The sequence below is a fragment of the Salvia splendens genome, chromosome 1, assembly GCF_004379255.2.
Source record: "Salvia splendens isolate huo1 chromosome 1, SspV2, whole genome shotgun sequence".
NCBI classification, from domain to species: Eukaryota; Viridiplantae; Streptophyta; class Magnoliopsida; order Lamiales; family Lamiaceae; genus Salvia; species Salvia splendens.
In genome coordinates this window covers 28,951,175-28,967,335 of record NC_056032.1, presented here as the reverse complement: position 1 = coordinate 28,967,335, position 16,161 = coordinate 28,951,175, and the positions used below count along the sequence as shown (strand labels likewise).

The 16,161-nt window shown below is 40.0% G+C and overlaps 2 protein-coding genes and 1 long non-coding RNA gene across 4 annotated transcripts; 1 reads left to right on the top strand and 2 right to left on the bottom strand.

Annotated features, from left to right (window-relative positions):
• Window positions 1-2,024: 2,024 nt before the first annotated feature.
• On the bottom strand, window positions 2,025-2,864 carry LOC121804656. Its single transcript, XR_006051188.1, has 2 exons — window positions 2,765-2,864; window positions 2,025-2,470 (listed from the first exon to the last, which is right to left on the bottom strand). It is a non-coding gene; the product is annotated as an uncharacterized LOC121804656 (long non-coding RNA).
• Window positions 2,865-7,787: 4,923 nt separating this feature from the next.
• LOC121746562 lies at window positions 7,788-9,384 on the top strand. The gene is made up of 2 exons (XM_042140452.1): window positions 7,788-7,955; window positions 8,158-9,384. Exons 1-2 carry the CDS (start codon window positions 7,803-7,805, stop codon window positions 9,271-9,273), a joined length of 1,269 nt encoding a protein of 422 aa, XP_041996386.1. The 5' UTR covers window positions 7,788-7,802; the 3' UTR covers window positions 9,274-9,384.
• Window positions 9,385-9,443: 59 nt separating this feature from the next.
• LOC121746547 (protein PIN-LIKES 6-like) lies at window positions 9,444-13,511 on the bottom strand. 2 transcript variants are annotated; one of them, XM_042140432.1, is made up of 11 exons: window positions 13,355-13,511; window positions 13,041-13,254; window positions 12,881-12,960; window positions 12,407-12,531; window positions 11,604-11,725; window positions 11,088-11,291; window positions 10,550-10,624; window positions 10,290-10,390; window positions 10,101-10,153; window positions 9,793-9,987; window positions 9,444-9,723 (listed from the first exon to the last, which is right to left on the bottom strand). In XM_042140432.1, the coding sequence occupies exons 2-11, from the start codon at window positions 13,230-13,232 to the stop codon at window positions 9,602-9,604; spliced, it is 1,269 nt and encodes a 422-aa protein (XP_041996366.1). In that variant the 5' UTR covers window positions 13,233-13,254; window positions 13,355-13,511; the 3' UTR covers window positions 9,444-9,601. The 2 variants fall into 2 exon arrangements, with proteins under 2 accessions (XP_041996366.1, XP_041996374.1); XM_042140440.1 differs by having other exon boundaries at window positions 13,366-13,511.
• Window positions 13,512-16,161: the final 2,650 nt, after the last annotated feature.

The window sequence follows — 16,161 nt, the reverse complement described above, 5'->3', positions numbered from 1 at the left end:
GACTTAGACTTTGTTACGTTTGCTCATACATTTAAATATGTAATAAACAACCATTAAATGTAAAACATAACAATATTATGACAAAAATAATCTGTTGCATTTATTGAAAAATAACCATTAGAGTTTTACAGTAGCCAATCATTCGAAAGGTGATTTCTAGTATACAAAACCCTAACACACATAACTTGCTTCCACTTTAGCACAAACAGTTAAATTGTATTAATGTCAACGTTTATTTACACCTTGCATGTGAATGGCGCCCTTTACCTTTACATGTGCACTTAAAAAATGTCTGATGTCCTTTGGCAGCATTACTAACCACTTGATTCTACCTTGCAACGGGCCTGGTATGGAACTTACGAGATAAAGATTGGGAAAATGGTTAACGAGCTGAAAGATCTAAGATCCCCCCCAAAGTCTTTATGCTGCCATAGTATTTTATGATGATGTACTCTTGTCACTGAACTTTACTCTACTGCATGTTCTTTCTATGTAGTATTAATTTCCAAACTAAATTGATGCTGCTCCTTTTGTGCTTCAATTTGATGAGAAATCCTATTGCTAATTCATTATTTTGATTATATGCAGGTCGCTGCAGCTGGAGATTTGTGTGCTATTTGCCAGGAAAAGATGCACTCTCCAGTCCTTCTACGTTGCAACACACATATTTTGTGAGGACTGTGCTTCTGAGTGGTTGGTTTCTCTTCAGCATAATTCCAAAATATGTTGAGCAGTCGTCATTTCTTCTGGAGCTACAAATATATCGGCATTAGCAAAACATATCTATATGCAATGTGGTTCTCACCTTTGGTTTAGCTTATTTTGAGTTATTGTTATTTTGTGTTCCCAGGTTTGAGAGAGAACGGACTTGCCCTTTATGCCGGGCATTGGTGAAACCTGCAGATCTTAGCCTATTTTTGCAGTTATTTTGATCCAGGAAGTTTTCTGCTTTGAAGGACTCAAAGCATCCCTGTCCTGATCACACCATTTGCATAGGAAATCTTGATTGTAACTCTTATGTTGCCATTGACACGGTCTAACGTTGTAAAAGAAAATGTATGTGTAACTGGAGTTGCACTCTCTGTCAACAGTATAAGCAATATAGCAAAACCACAGTTTTGATGAACTCTCATGTCCACAGTTGTTTATTGCACCTTTTCTTGTTCGTTGACTTGGATTCAGAATGATGATAATCTAAAGCTGGTATTGCCGGCCGCCATGGGTGTGACTTTCTTGTCTAGTTCTTCCATAGTTCCATGTCCCAACTTTGCTGTCTTCCCCCATCTCGTGTGATCAACTATGTTGGTTGGTTGCTTTTCGATGCCTGTTCCCTTCTTCGCACACACCGATTCACACGAGCATTGATATTGCACTTAGACTAGGTCATTGGCGGAGGTCCTTCACTAGGGCTCCCGTCACGCATATTAGTTTTATAGTTCCGTGTTTGATCGTTTAGTTTCTTTGGACGGAGAGGAACGGCTGCAAGCATCGCGGTCGCACTTTCCATCACTCACATGTTATTTGGCAGGTTACTTATCATCTGCACACTTTTGTGCTGGCCGGCAGGCTAACCCCGATTCACTGTAGGGGGCGTTTCTTTTCGGAATAGAGTTTAAGAAAATGCTTATTGTGTTAAATGGAGTAAAAGAAAAGTAAGAGAGGAAAAAATAGAAAAAATGAAGTAGATAGGAGAGAGAATGAAGTAGGAAACGAAAAGTGAGTTTACTATTACTCCCCCGTTCCGCAGTAGTTAAGTAATTTTGCTATTTTGGTACGTTACATAACAGTAGAGTCGTTTCCTTTTCTAGCAACATTTCTTCTCTCTTGCTAAATATCATCTCTTATTTTATTTTCTCTTTATACTTTTTCATTTTCTACTTTATTCTTCTTTTATTTAACTCATTTAACAACTCAATATTTGTGTGATAGGGAAGGAATATAAATAAATCTGGATCAGATTTACATGTGTAGGGCCCACAAAATTAAAATTAAAATTAAAATTAAAATTAAAATTAAAATTAAAATTAAAATTAAAATTAAAATTAAAATTAAAATTAAAATTAAAATTAAAATTAAAATTAAAATTAAAATTAAAATTGAAATTGAAATGCAAGATATAAACTCGGTTTTGACATAAAACAATTTATTTATTTATGTATTCCGACGAAAATGACGTAAGCACATACTCCATTTCTCTATTCTTCAAATTTCTCATCTCCGGCGGTGCCTAGACAGAAAAACTTCAGCGCTACACGAAACAGATCTCTTCATCAACAACGACCTCAACAGAAACACTTTGGCTGTTGTCCGACTCATCTCCTCTCCCTCTTCTATTCGGTCGCCGCCGAAATTGCGACACAAGCCGATGACAAGAGGGGGTTATAATTAAGAAAGCTTGAAAATGTGAAAGCTTGAATCAACACCAACAGCTTCACCTCAAGCTGCAAGCTCCTCCGTATCCAAACTATACCTAACAGTATGCGAAATACAGATTAAGAATTAGAGACGAGATAATTGGAATCAAAACCAGAAATCAAACAACAGCTCCATTGCAATGGCTTGGCGCCGACGTGGACCTGCCTTCCGTGCATGGCGGCGGGCAGAACCAGCCGCGAATCGCCGAGTGGGAAGGCGGAGGTGGTGTCGCGAAGACTAGCGATGGCGACGGTGTCGAGTAACCGCGAGAAAGAGGAGAGAAACAACCGAACTTGGTTTCTGATTTTTTTAGATTTTTTAAGAAAGGAGATAGAGATGAAATGCTCACCTCTACCGACCGACGGGCTAACGGAGCTAGGGCTGAAGGGATTTTCAGGTTGGGGAGAATTTGGGGGAAAGTGGTGTGGGTGGAACGAAAATGAGGGGTATTTTCCCCTTCAATTCTGGGTGTAAACAGTTTAGAGCCTTCCCAATGGATTTAGAGCATCTCCAGTGGTTCTGGACATGCAATAGCCCTCCCATAGTCTTGTCACTGTCACATCATCAGCACTAAAATCCTTCTGCCACATCATCTGGACAAGCAACTGGACATGCAATAGCCCAGCCACATCACTGAATTATGAAAAACAAACAATTAACAATCACACAAAATACGGAATTAAATATACGACACATATACGCGAAAATATACTATTTTCATTTAAATTAAAAAGTACATTTAAAAAAATTACATAATTTTAAATAAAAACTAACGCCTTGCAATCCTCCGCGCCCATAACTCTTCAATTAAATCCTCTTGGAGTCGAATATGAGCATCCGTTTGACGTATGTCGGCATGTGCTTGGAGCAGGGCTTCTTCATCGTGAGGTACCCCACCTCGTACGTTGGCGGCGGCGACGCCGTGGCTTGGACCTGCTTCATTATCGTCGTTGGCCCAATTAGTCAGTTGTACACCTTCATCTTCGACAATCATGTTGTGCATGATAATACATGCGTATATTATATCAGCAATGCAGTCGACATTCCACAAACGCGTTGGGCCCTTAACTGCAGCCTATCGAGCCTGAAGCACGCCAAATGCGCGCTCCACGTCCTTTCGTGCCGACTCCTGCCGCGTCGCAAAGTAGGCCTTCTTCGCATCTGATGCGCACCGGATCGTCTTCACAAAGACGGGCCACCTAGGGTATATCCCATCCGCCAAGTAGTAGCCCATATCATGCTGGTTGGCGACAAAACTGATGGCCGGACCGACGCCCTGGCACTGCTCGTTGAAAAGGGATGACGAGTTGAGGACGTTTAGGTCGTTGTTCGGACCGGCTATCCCAAAATACGCATGCCAAATCCACAGTCGGTAATCAGCTACGGCCTCGAGAATCATCGTGGGATTCTTTCCCTTGTAGCCGGTCGTGTAGAACCCCTTCCAGGCAGCGGGACAGTTCTTCCACTCCCAATGCATACAATCTATGCTGTCTAACATTCCCGGGAACCCATGCTGATCCCCGTGCATCCGCAGTAGATCCCAACAATCTTCGGGGGTAGGCTTTCGGAGATACTGATCACCGAATACTTCAATCACGCCCTGACAGAAATACTCCATACATTCAATGGCAGTCGTCTCACCGATGTGGAGGTATTCGTCCCACATGTCTGCCGAAGTCCCGTAGGCCAACTGCCTGATTGCCGCAGTGCACTTTTGAATAGGGGTGTGGCCGGGTCTGCCAGCCGCATCGTGCCTGAAACGGAAATACAGATATCGATGTTCCAAAGCGTTAACAATACGCATAAACAAGTCTCGCCTTATCCTAAAACGACGCCTGAAATGGTTGGCGTTAAAACGCGGCTCCTCTGCAAAGTAATCTGTGAACAGGCGCTGATGTGCAGCTACATGATCACGATCAACCACTTCTCGACGGTGGACAACTGGTCGTGGGCGAGGTACCGCCGGCTGCATATAACTCTGCAGCCATTGATCAACCTCACGGCTCGTATAGGTATCTAGCTCTTCGTTCATCATACGCTCGTACTCATCAGCATCCCTACCACGGCCACCACCACTACCATCGGCATTACTCATTTCTCGTTGTTGATCTTGTACAGAAATTAAGATAGAGAGAGTACTCGTTAAAACAAGTGATGCGAATGAAATTGACGTCCAAAGCGCGTATGTATAGTGTTTCGAAAAATTAAAAAAAAAATTAAAAATCTGACGCCGGTATGACGCCGATCCGGGGCCTACAATGGTGCCATGTGGATCGGCGTGAGAATCGGCGTCAGCCCAAGAATCAGCGTGGGCACGCTGATTTTAACGTCGGTGCCGACGCCGCCATTGGAGATGCTCTTAGGGGTAGCCAGCCACATCATCAGCACTAAAAACTCATCCTGCCACATCATCAGGACAAGCAACTGGACAAGCAATAGGCTAGCCACAATAAACAAAATTATAAAAAATAAATAATTAACAATCACACAAAATACAGAATTAAATTTACGACACAGATACGGGAAAATTCAATAATAATAGTAAAATTTAAAAATTACATTAATTAAAAAAATTACATTAATATAAAAAAAATTACATTAATTAAAAAAAACCCTCTTTCACACACGAGCCCCCGCCTCACTCCTCGTGGCCGTCGCCGTCGTCGCCGCCATTGTCGCCGCTATCCGGGACCCCCACCTCTGCGGCATCTAAGCCCGCGTCTGAGCTCCCCAACCGTGCCGCGGAGGCATCCAAATCGACCCGCATACTCTCGAGCATTGAGTGAAGAAACCTCTTCTCCACGGGTCAGTTGCCACCCTCCATTCAACTAAGATCTTGTGCATCTGAGCCCACGTTTGTTGACGCGCGAAGAAGGCGAGCTCGGTTGGAGACGAGCCAACAGGGGGATGCCGACTAGACCTCCTGGGACCCTGGGCGACCCCTCTCGCTACCTGTTGCGCCCGCCTTTGCCCAACCGGGCGAGTGCGGCGAGTAAATGATGGAGGGGACGGGAACTCCTGAACATCCTCGGGAAGGTCGTGGGAACCGCAGCTGCTCCCACTGTAATCACCGTCATAGTTCAGTCGCTGCTTCTTCGGCCAGCCAGCATCGACACATGCCCGAAACTTCTCGGAGTCCATCAGGACCTCATTGCAGTTCCAGTAGGTGAACTCCTTATAAAGCCCGGGCACGGGGAAGACTTTCTCTGCTATCCTCCTGGAGTCCTCGTCAGTTTGTCCACTGGTCTGCATGCGGAGGGCGTTGGTGTACAAGCCCGAAAATCGGGAGACCGCAGCCCTGATTCGGTCCCACCCCTTCCGACACTCCTCCCCTCCGGGAAAAAATGCCTTGTAGGCTGCTGATATTTTAGCCCACAAGTTGACGATCCTCTGATTGTTCGAATGGAGGGGATCATCGCAAACACTCACCCAAGCCTTGGACAGCGCGACGTTCTCCGCATCCGTCCACTTCCTCCGTGCCGGGCTGTCGTCATCAGCCGGCTGCGACGACTCGCCGACCACCCTTTTGCCCTTCCCCATGCCCTTCTTCTTCTTTGGTGCGCCCCGACCCCGCACTACTCCCCCCGTTTGAAAGGGAGTGTCCGCATCCTCGAGATCTATCCCCAACCCTCTAAGGAGAAAGTCTCAGACCCAGTGAACTGCGTCTCCGATGGGGTTGATGTGTACGAAGAAGCAATCAAAAAATCAAAACTGGGGCGATAGACATTGTCCCCCCTGGCGTCCCCTGCATCCCGGGCTGCCACTCCGGCATCATCTGCATCCCGGGTTGCATCCCCGGTACCCCCTGCTAGCCCTGCATCCCCTGCCATCCTGGCATACTACCCCCGGCTGCCATCCCGGGCATCATCTGCTGCCAAGGGTACATGTTGTAGTACCTGGCCATCAGACCCCATCCACCTCCCACGGGTACTGTGGGAGTTTAAGACCCGCTCGTCACTGGAAACCCCTCGTTGTTGTTCTCCATTTTGCTTTATTGCTCTTGTACAGAAATTAAGTGAGAGAGAAAACTCGTTAAAACAAGCGGTGCGAATGAAAATGACGAGCAAATCGCGTATATATAGTGTTTCAAAATTTTTTTAAAAAAAGTGATGGTCGATCGCTCGCCGATCGCCCGCCTACAATGGCGGCCAGCCGATCGGCGAGCGCTCGGCCAGCGCCCGAGAATCGGCGTCCGCTAGCCGATTTTTTCACCGATTTTGCCCTAGCCGACTCCAATGGTTTGGCGAGCGAATCGGCTAGCGCCGGGAATCGGCTAGCCTGTCCGCTAGCCGCCATTAGAGATGCTCTTAGATCATCAGTAGTGGCACGGAATTCCCGGCGGAATTCCCAAAAACACCTCCTACCACGTCATACGGACTTCCCACTGCACTGCCACATCATAAGGACTTCCCACTGCACAGTAACGGACATCCCCAAGGACTTCCCAAAAGACTTCCCACAATTAAAAAAACCACAAATTCACAAATTAAACAATTTTCGGAATTAAACAATTTACAGAATTAAAATTTCGACCCAAATAGGGAAAAAACTTCCATTAAATAAAAAAAATTTAATGCAATAAACGGGAATTCCGCGCGGACGTCCGTGGGAGTCAACGCAATGGCGGACGTCCACACGCCCGTCGCGATGGAATTCCGCGTAACGCCGCGGAACTGTGGTGTCCTCGGTGGAATTCCGTATCCGTGTATACCATGCACAATGGTGGACGTCCGCCGCGGAATTCCGTCGAGACGGGTGCCATTGCTGATGCTCTTAGATAGTGTGGGGCTTGGCTTTTTCTTATAAAACTATCAAGGTGAACACAAGAATTTCCAAAGAATTGACCCCAATTCTTAACTCAACTTTTCAAAATAGAAAAATGACTAAACTATGGTAAAGCGGAGGAATACAAAACTAGTTTGGATTGAGCTTATTAGTTGAAGTTGTCTCCAAATTTTTTTTAGCTTTTTATAGAAGATGATATTGCAAGAGATGTTATAAATGATATAGTAAATGGTGCTAGAAGAGTTTAATTAATTTATGGTTTGGTTGTTAAGCATGAAACATGAAAACTCCATATGATATCCATAATAAGGATGTATCTTGGTTTTACATGATTTTAGATAAAAACAAAAAGAAAAATTTATATTCATTAGAACATTTTTTCTGAAATTAGCCAAAACTAGAAATTACAATGAGAGGTGCATGATATTACAACTCTTGAGTCTTGATATGAAAATGAACAAGAATTGTGTTAGCAACATACAACATGCCTGAGAATCCAACAAATCCACATTACATTTTGATTCTGATACGTATTTGTTTTCTGGAATTTATATAACTTGAATAATTTGATTGGATTGATATTGATATTGATATTGATATTGATGATTAATAATAGTGACGTGTCACACCTCAACTACCTTTTATTCCTTAAGTTGTCGCTGTTTTCCTCTTTATCTATTCGCCCTTCACCGTGCTTTTGGTCTTCCCTTGCCCACCGCCGCCGCCGCCGCTGCACCGACGTATCTACGAATCAGGTACATCACTCTCTCTCTTTCGTTCTCAATCGGATCCTCTAACCTCGATTTTTCTTCAACGCTTTAATCTTTCCGATTCTCAATCGTGAAAAAGTGTTGGACTGCATTAGGTCTATTTTCGTTGAATTCGAATCATGTTCCTAACAAATCTGAAACCTAGATGAATCTATTCATATCTGTTGTGTTGCGTTGTGATGTGCAGTTGCAAATGGATGTTGAGTCCGTGAGCAATTTGGGGGATTCATCCTCTTGCGCTTTATGCCATACAATTCTCACATCGGAGAATGAGGCCGACGAGCTTGACGCTTTCAGTGTATGCGGCGATTGCAAATTGTTGATGGAGGATTTCGATACTGCCTCGCCTGAAGTGTATAATAGAAGGGGCGTATCGAGGAGGAGATTCGACAGCTCCGAGTCCATGGAGAGTATGTTTATGTTCTCTCAGCAATTCTCACACATGATCAGCCTCGCAAGGCAAAACCCCTCCAACGACGATGCTCATTCCGTGGATGGAGTGCGATCGAGGAGGTGGAGGAGAGTCTTGTCCGATAACGAAAGTGATGGTTTTGATTCTGTGTATGGTGAGTCTGAGTCCCTCAATGGGAGATATAATAATAGGGCTATTGACTCTGATGGGCTCGATACCGATAATGATATCGACCCCATGAATGCTGGTACGTTCCAATGGAATTCCGACGACAGTGAATGGGATGAAGCTGAAGCTGAAGCTCAGCCAAATATCTTGATTAATTGGGGGAGTCAGCTTGTGATAGAAGCACACATTGGTGACTTGGAAGAGTCTTATGTTGGGAATTCGGGAGATTATCTCGATGCCAGGGGCTTCGAGGACCTTCTCGACCATCTAGCTGAAAATAATCAAAGTTCGAGGAGAGGGGCACCTCCTGCTTCTCTATCTTTCGTAAACAATCTGCCATGTCTTACGATTAACGGAGACAAGCAGCAGCAGGAGTGTGCAATCTGCAAGGACTCCTTCACTCTTGGCACTCGCGTCAACGAGCTTCCCTGTTTGCACCTGTATCACCCTTCCTGCATCTTGCCGTGGTTAGCTGCAAGAAATACATGCCCACTTTGCCGCTATGAGCTTCCTACGGATGACAAGGAGAGAAACGAGAGTCAATTGATTGATGATACTGATGCTGCTCCAGTGGATCAAGTTGAGGTTGAGGATGATGCTCCAAGAAATAGATGGTTCTTCCTTGCTGCTCCAATTGTCAGTATTCTTGGCATATCCCTCATTCTGTGGCGACCTCCTCGCCGGAGGGATAACAACCAGAGGAGATGGTACTCGCTTTTCTAGCTATGCTTCAATTTGGTTTTTTTTACTAGGATTGTTAAGGCTGTATATGTTGTTTACATGTCATATGTTTCCATCTTTAGATAATAGTACATTGCTTCTTCTGTATTTACATTTCCTCTACTCTTTGTATTTTCAGTGTTATATGCTGATATAAGATAACAAATGTGGAGTTTGGAAATTTTAATCATATAATTAAATAGAAAGTGGATGCTTAATAGTACAATAAAATGAAGCATTTACACTGCACAGGGATAACTTGTGCCTCTACTGCTCTACATATACATCCTCGCAATTGGGGCAGTAAACGAACTAGTCGAAGTTGTAGACCTCAAAATAATATGTTGAGGTAAAGAATAATCCAACCAGCCATTGAGAAAACAGCAAAAATGTGAACCCAAAACAGGACGGAAGCAGCCTCCTTTCCACATCCTCGTAGATTGGCAACAGCCCCTGCGAATACGAATGTCTCAAACACGAGCAAGAATGTAATATTGATATACTTTACGAAATAAGGATTACCTGCTAGCACAGAAGTAGGCATCGTGTGTTGGAGTAGGAGCACGAATCTGAACATTTTGTCACCAGGGGGCAGGAATCCCAGTTTATCAGCCAACATGACAACCCCTAGTCCAGTTGGAGGAACCAAGCACAATCTCCCAAAAACAATGGCTGCAGTTGTCCGGGCACCAATTTTTGCGCTCCCTCGCCCTGGCCCTGCATAGAACAAACACTCATTTCTCATATCATGGAGAAGCAAGGATTATGCGATGACGATGGGAATAGGAATAGGACTAGGCAAGTTACAGATAGCTGATGTAGAATCTTACCATCGACAAGGTTGCCTCCTAAAGCCAACAATATACACGGGATCATTGCTTCTCTGATAACAAAAATAACCCATTAGAATACAATCATCAACAATACATGTAAACGCTGGCCTCATCCCTTCCTAACCAACAGATTAACAAAGATTAATCAAATGACATCATTCCATGGAGGGAGAACATAGAACATACCCAAGAATCATGCAGCTGTCTGTAAAAAAGTACAGAGGAGCATCTGCGGTGAATATTAATTTCTTTAAGAAAGGAACACACCCAATGAATATTGCGACAACCTGTACAAATAATAATATTGCAAGGAAGGTGAGATTATTCCAATCACATAGGCCCTTGGCAAAAAATCACGCAAACCAATACGCAGTAACCTTTTCTTGGACGATTACTTGAGCTTCAGTTATTCATAAATATTGACATATTTTAAGAAATAGACTTACCGAAGCAATAATTGGTGGTTGAACGATTTGCTTGAGCTTCAGTTTTTCATAAATATATTTCAGAAAATCTTTGACCTGCACAAAGGGTTGAGATCAGAGATTCAGTAGAAAACTAGTAAAGTAAATGTGATTGCATGTCGAGTTGCTCAATCAGTATTTAGGTCCAACATAGTGCAACTTAGACCTGGGTAGACCAAATTTCCTATATCTGGGCTAGACTGTTATTGTTGATATCCTCTTGAGAGAAATTCAAAGCCGAATTAGCAATGATTTAACAGTAGACAAATAGGAATTACAGAAAACTGCCTGAATCCATATCCTTCATCCTAGAAGTTCAAGAGACGAAGTTCAAGAGACTAAGAAGTAGTGATTAAACAGCCAATAACAACCAAACCTAGTAACTACATGGAACTTACATAATGGTCATAGACATATATGCATACATGAAGTTCCAACATAGTTCTATATATCAAATTTAACAGAAGCATGATACCAGCCTAAGATTATATGCAGAACTGGAATTTGTTAAAGTTCTTACCTTGTCTTTATTGGTGGAATTTGAATAAACTGGTGTTGCCTCAGCAAGCAGGGGAAGTCGCTCAGGAGAAGCATCACTAGCAAGTGCACTGGGGCTATTTCTCGCAGAATTTTTCAAGGGCATATTTCCATCTTCACCATCATATCCACCAGGGGGAGGGGCAAGCATTTGAAAAACATAGGTGTACAGGATAATTGCGCCAACCTGTGATAGAAACAAATTATCCTTTGCAAAGAAGTGTGAAGAGAGGTCGTAAAAGAGCATCAGGTGAGTAACAGTTTTTCTTTTGTCAGATAAATAACCACCTTTTACTATTTCAAACAATACTACAAGAATGATACCCCGTAGGCTCTTTAAACAAAGCATAATGTATGATATTAACATGCGTAAAACTGTAAAAGGCATATAAGAATGTACATCTCTAAAAATTTGCCAAATGTATCGACTTTCTAGGTGGGAGACTTGCTAAATATGAGACCTGAATAGATCCATAGATCCTTAACTGTGAGAACTTACCCATTGGCCAAATGAGATGTAGGCATTTCCATCTTGAGAACATTTATCAGTGTCACCAAATGGGTTTGATTTATCTCGACATAATGCAGCAATTAAGACGAGAGGCACATTCCCAATATTCCCTGAAATAATGGAAATTATTTAGAGGATCCAGGTTTTATGCTGAAATCCATTACCTAGAAGTGTAAAAAGCATGAATTATCAGAAATCCTAAATCGAAGGAGAATAAAATTCAACATCTAGCCAATATTTGTCAGGAGAGAGGAGAAACCATTGACATCCATCATAATTGAACTTTTGATGTAGTTGGCTTCAAGCTTGCAGTTTTAGATTAATTCCTCTTGGTAAGTAATAGAATCACAGTATTGTTTGCTCGCTTTTAGCTTTAGTTAGTTCCAACACAGATATTGGGACTTTCTCTGGCTTTGTTTCCAAGATATGGTTCTCATATACTGTATTACTACTTGTGTAGCCAATCATCCTGAATTTTAAGCATTACTTTTACTCCAACAAAACAAACGGACTACCTTCATGCATCAATGTATTATCTTTTCTACATGAAGCATATATATCGAAAACTTAATCTTTATCTAGTACACTAAAGAGAGAGAGTGCAGTATGTCCTATGTTGCATCTATACTACCACATTTATCACGCGACCATCACAAACATCGCACAAGATGATAAGAGAGCACACTTGAACCAGAAAATAACTAGACATACGACTATTTGCCGTCTCCTCCGCATAGTTACAGAAAGACGGGTAAATAGAAAGGAACTCAGCCAGTCCTGTTGTATAGTACCTATTCCAATTTGCACTATAGTAAACTTGAAGTACGGGTAAGGAGGTCGGACAATGGACGCAACAACAAGACCTATAATGGATCCTGTTATAGAAGCAATCACCACATTGACAGGAATGAACCACCTGCAAAACTAGAATGTCAAATGAGCAGCACCTAATACTAATTGCTTCTTAGTACTCCCTCCTCTCAGTTAAGATGACACACTTTCGTTTTCAGTTTGACCCAAATAAAATGACACATTTCTATTTTTAGAAACTTTCTCTTTCCAATTAATTCACCCAACCACTTTTTCTCCCCTCAATTAAATATCTAACTATTTTTTCCCTCTTCATTTAATACTTACAACCACTTTATCCCTCTTCAATTAAACACATAACCAACAACTCATAAAATTCTATGCCGATTAAGAAATGTGTAATCTAAGTCGGGACCGAGGGAGTACTATATTACTTGACAAACTCAAACTCTTACCATTCAATCATTTTTTCAAAAGTTATAGCTTGCCCCAATTGCGAGAATATCAAACATGGGAGAAGCAGTGAGAAGACCAACTGCAAGTAGTAGATCATGTCAATTGCATAGTTTAAAGCATGAGAAGTGAAGAATTGGGAAAGAAACAGAATTTGATTACCCCATTCAAGAGCTTTCTGCCATTAGAAGGCAAAATATTCACATACTTGGAAGCCATAAGAAGGCCAAGAAAGCACATGGTAAAAACTTTGGCTATGGGAAGAACCGCAATCTTTATTGTGGTGAGAACTGATTGGCCCCCCTTTTGGGGCTCGATTAAAACCTCGATCAGTAACCTCTGCACTCGATCCATCTTTTGGCGAGGTAATAAATCACTATGAATAGGGGAAACAATAACGAATTATGATCTATGAATCAAATAAATCAGAGAAAGGGGGGAAAATGAAAAGGAAAGGAAAGGAAAGAGGAAGTTACAGAGGAAGTACTTGACGGTCCAATTCCAAAATCGAGTAGCGGAAGAAAAGAATTTGTGAATTCACGGGAAAGAAAGATGGAGCAATTGTTGTGTTGTGGTGGTTGCAAGACGATGGCGTTTGAAGATCTTCCTCCTAGTAGACCCCACCAACCCCCTTTTCCAGAATTATTCTGAAACCCAATCGAATCAAATTAGACTTACAAAAGCTGAGGCCGTTGGTTGGTACTCCCTCCGTCCCACATAATTTGGGACACTTTGGCCGGACACGAGTTTTAAGAAATGTAATGAAAAGTGAGTTGAAAAAGTTATGGAATATGAGTCCTACTTTTATATATTAGTTTTATAATTAAATGTGAGTAGGAATGAGTTAGTGGAATGTGAGGTCCACTACCAAAAATGGTAAAAGTGAAATTGGTCAAATTATGTGGGACGACCCAAAATGGAAAATTGGGTCAAATTATGTGGGACAGAAGGAGTACTACAATTCTAATAATAATATTTCTTAACACATTAATTTTAAGAGGGAACATCATTTTAGGTCCACAAACTTTGTCAAAGTATCATTTTAGGTCCGTGAACTTTGAAAATCTTATTTTAAGTCCGTGAACTTTGAGTTAGTATCATTTTAGGTCCTTTTTACTATTTCCAAGTTTTTTTGGACGAAAATACCCTTAATACCTTAAAATGTAGTATATATTTTTAATAAATTTATCATATACTCATATTTTTTTAAATATCTTTATAATATATTTTTGACAAATTTTCTAAATATAATTTGACCATAAACATTATCACTTAATTTTGTGACATGCAAGTAAAATTGCTTCTTTAATTTTTTATATTAATTTTTTTAAAAATTGAATAAAGAACTTTTCTTTAATAATAAAAAAATTGAATAAAGATCTTTTTATAAATATCTTTACAATATATTTTTGACAATAAATATAATTTGACCTTCAATATTATCATTTAATTTTGTGACATGCAAGAAAAGATCTTTATTCAATTTTTTATTATTAGAGAAACGTTCTTTATTCAATTTAAAAAAAAATAATATAAAAATTGAAGAAGCAATTTTACTTGCATGTCACAAAATTAAGTGATAATATTTAAGGTCAAATTATATTTAGAAAATTTGTCAAAAATATATTTTAAATATATTTATAAAAAAATATGAGTATATGATAAATTTATTAAAAATATATACATTTTAAGGAATTGAGGGTATTTTTGTCCAAAAAAACTTGGAAATAGTAAAAAGGACCTAAAATGATACTAACTCAAAGTTCACGGACCTAAAATGAGATTTTCAAAGTTCACGGACCTAAAATGATACTTTGTCAAAGTTCATGGACCTAAAATGATGTTCCCTCTAATTTTAATTATTCTGAACTATCATACACGTCACTCCAAACCAACCATCATAGATCTCATACTTAAGACTTTAGAAGATATACTCCTTATGTCCCATATTTATATATTAATAGTATACTCCCTCCGTCCCAAAAAATGACACGAGTTTTAATGCAATTGGTAAAGTAAGAGAGAAAGAAAAAGTGATTGAAGTATTGTTAATGGAGATAAGACCCACCTCTTTAGAGAGACAAAAAAATTCTTAAATAAAATTGGTCTATTTTTAAGGAACATACCTAATGACAAATGTGGTAATTTTAAGGGAAGAAGTTGGTATAATGTAAAAATGATATATGCCGTAAATACAGAAGATATTTCATATACTATTAATTATATTTGTAATATAATACTACCTCCCTCCACATAGAAATTGTAAATGACATGAATTTTAATATTTAATTGATAAAATAAAAGAGAAAAAGGGAAAATGTGATGAAAGTAGTGTTAATAGATTGTGAGGTCCATATTACTAAGTATTGTTTAAAACATTTCATTTTGTTTAAGATTTTCTTTGCTTTATTCTCCCCACTTTAACTATTTAATATTATTTTTTAAAAATATATGAAAGAAAAGAAATGACTCAACTATCATGGGACGTAAGTGAGTATCAGTATTGTTCTAAATAATGGTATATCAAAATTTTGACTAAATAAGTATGAATTTTATTAATTTAGAATATTCAGCATAGGAATACTATAACCATTTCGATACGATATATGGTATGTATCAATTAATTCCTATCCGTATTGTTGCAACGAAGGGGAAAAGGAAAGCAGAAGGATTAATGTGTATGTAGCCTTATTGACCAAGTTTATATCAATAATTTACCAAGTTACGAATTGAGCACTCCATTAATACGTTTACATTTGTCAACTCAACAAATTACACTTTCAACAAAACAATAACATTGGATGACTCATACGGCACGTGATTTCAATTATTTTAATATCTCTACCGTATGTAAAACCAATTCATTCAATTAATATTTGGTCTACATATTTTGTTTATAAGCTTAGATGTACTAATTAATTTAAGTTAGATTGGATTGTATTGAATTATTGGAACAAAAATGGGGCTCTTAGTAGAGTGTTACGAGGCGTAGATGAATTTAAATTAATGTTTCAACTAGAAAATTGTTTTTGTTGGGAAATAATCTCAATTTAGAAGATCAAACAAGTAAAAAAACATGCAACAAAATTGAGAAGATCAAGATTTACAAATAGAAAATCCGGAAAAATGACTTAACCCAATACTGAACAAACTATGAATCAATTAGGAATTAGGAATTAGGAATTAGGAATGAGATGTTGTTGGTATAGTGGTTGGAATTCTAAAATATTTATCCAACAACCTGACCATTCAATCCTTAATTCGACCGTCCACAACTTAGATC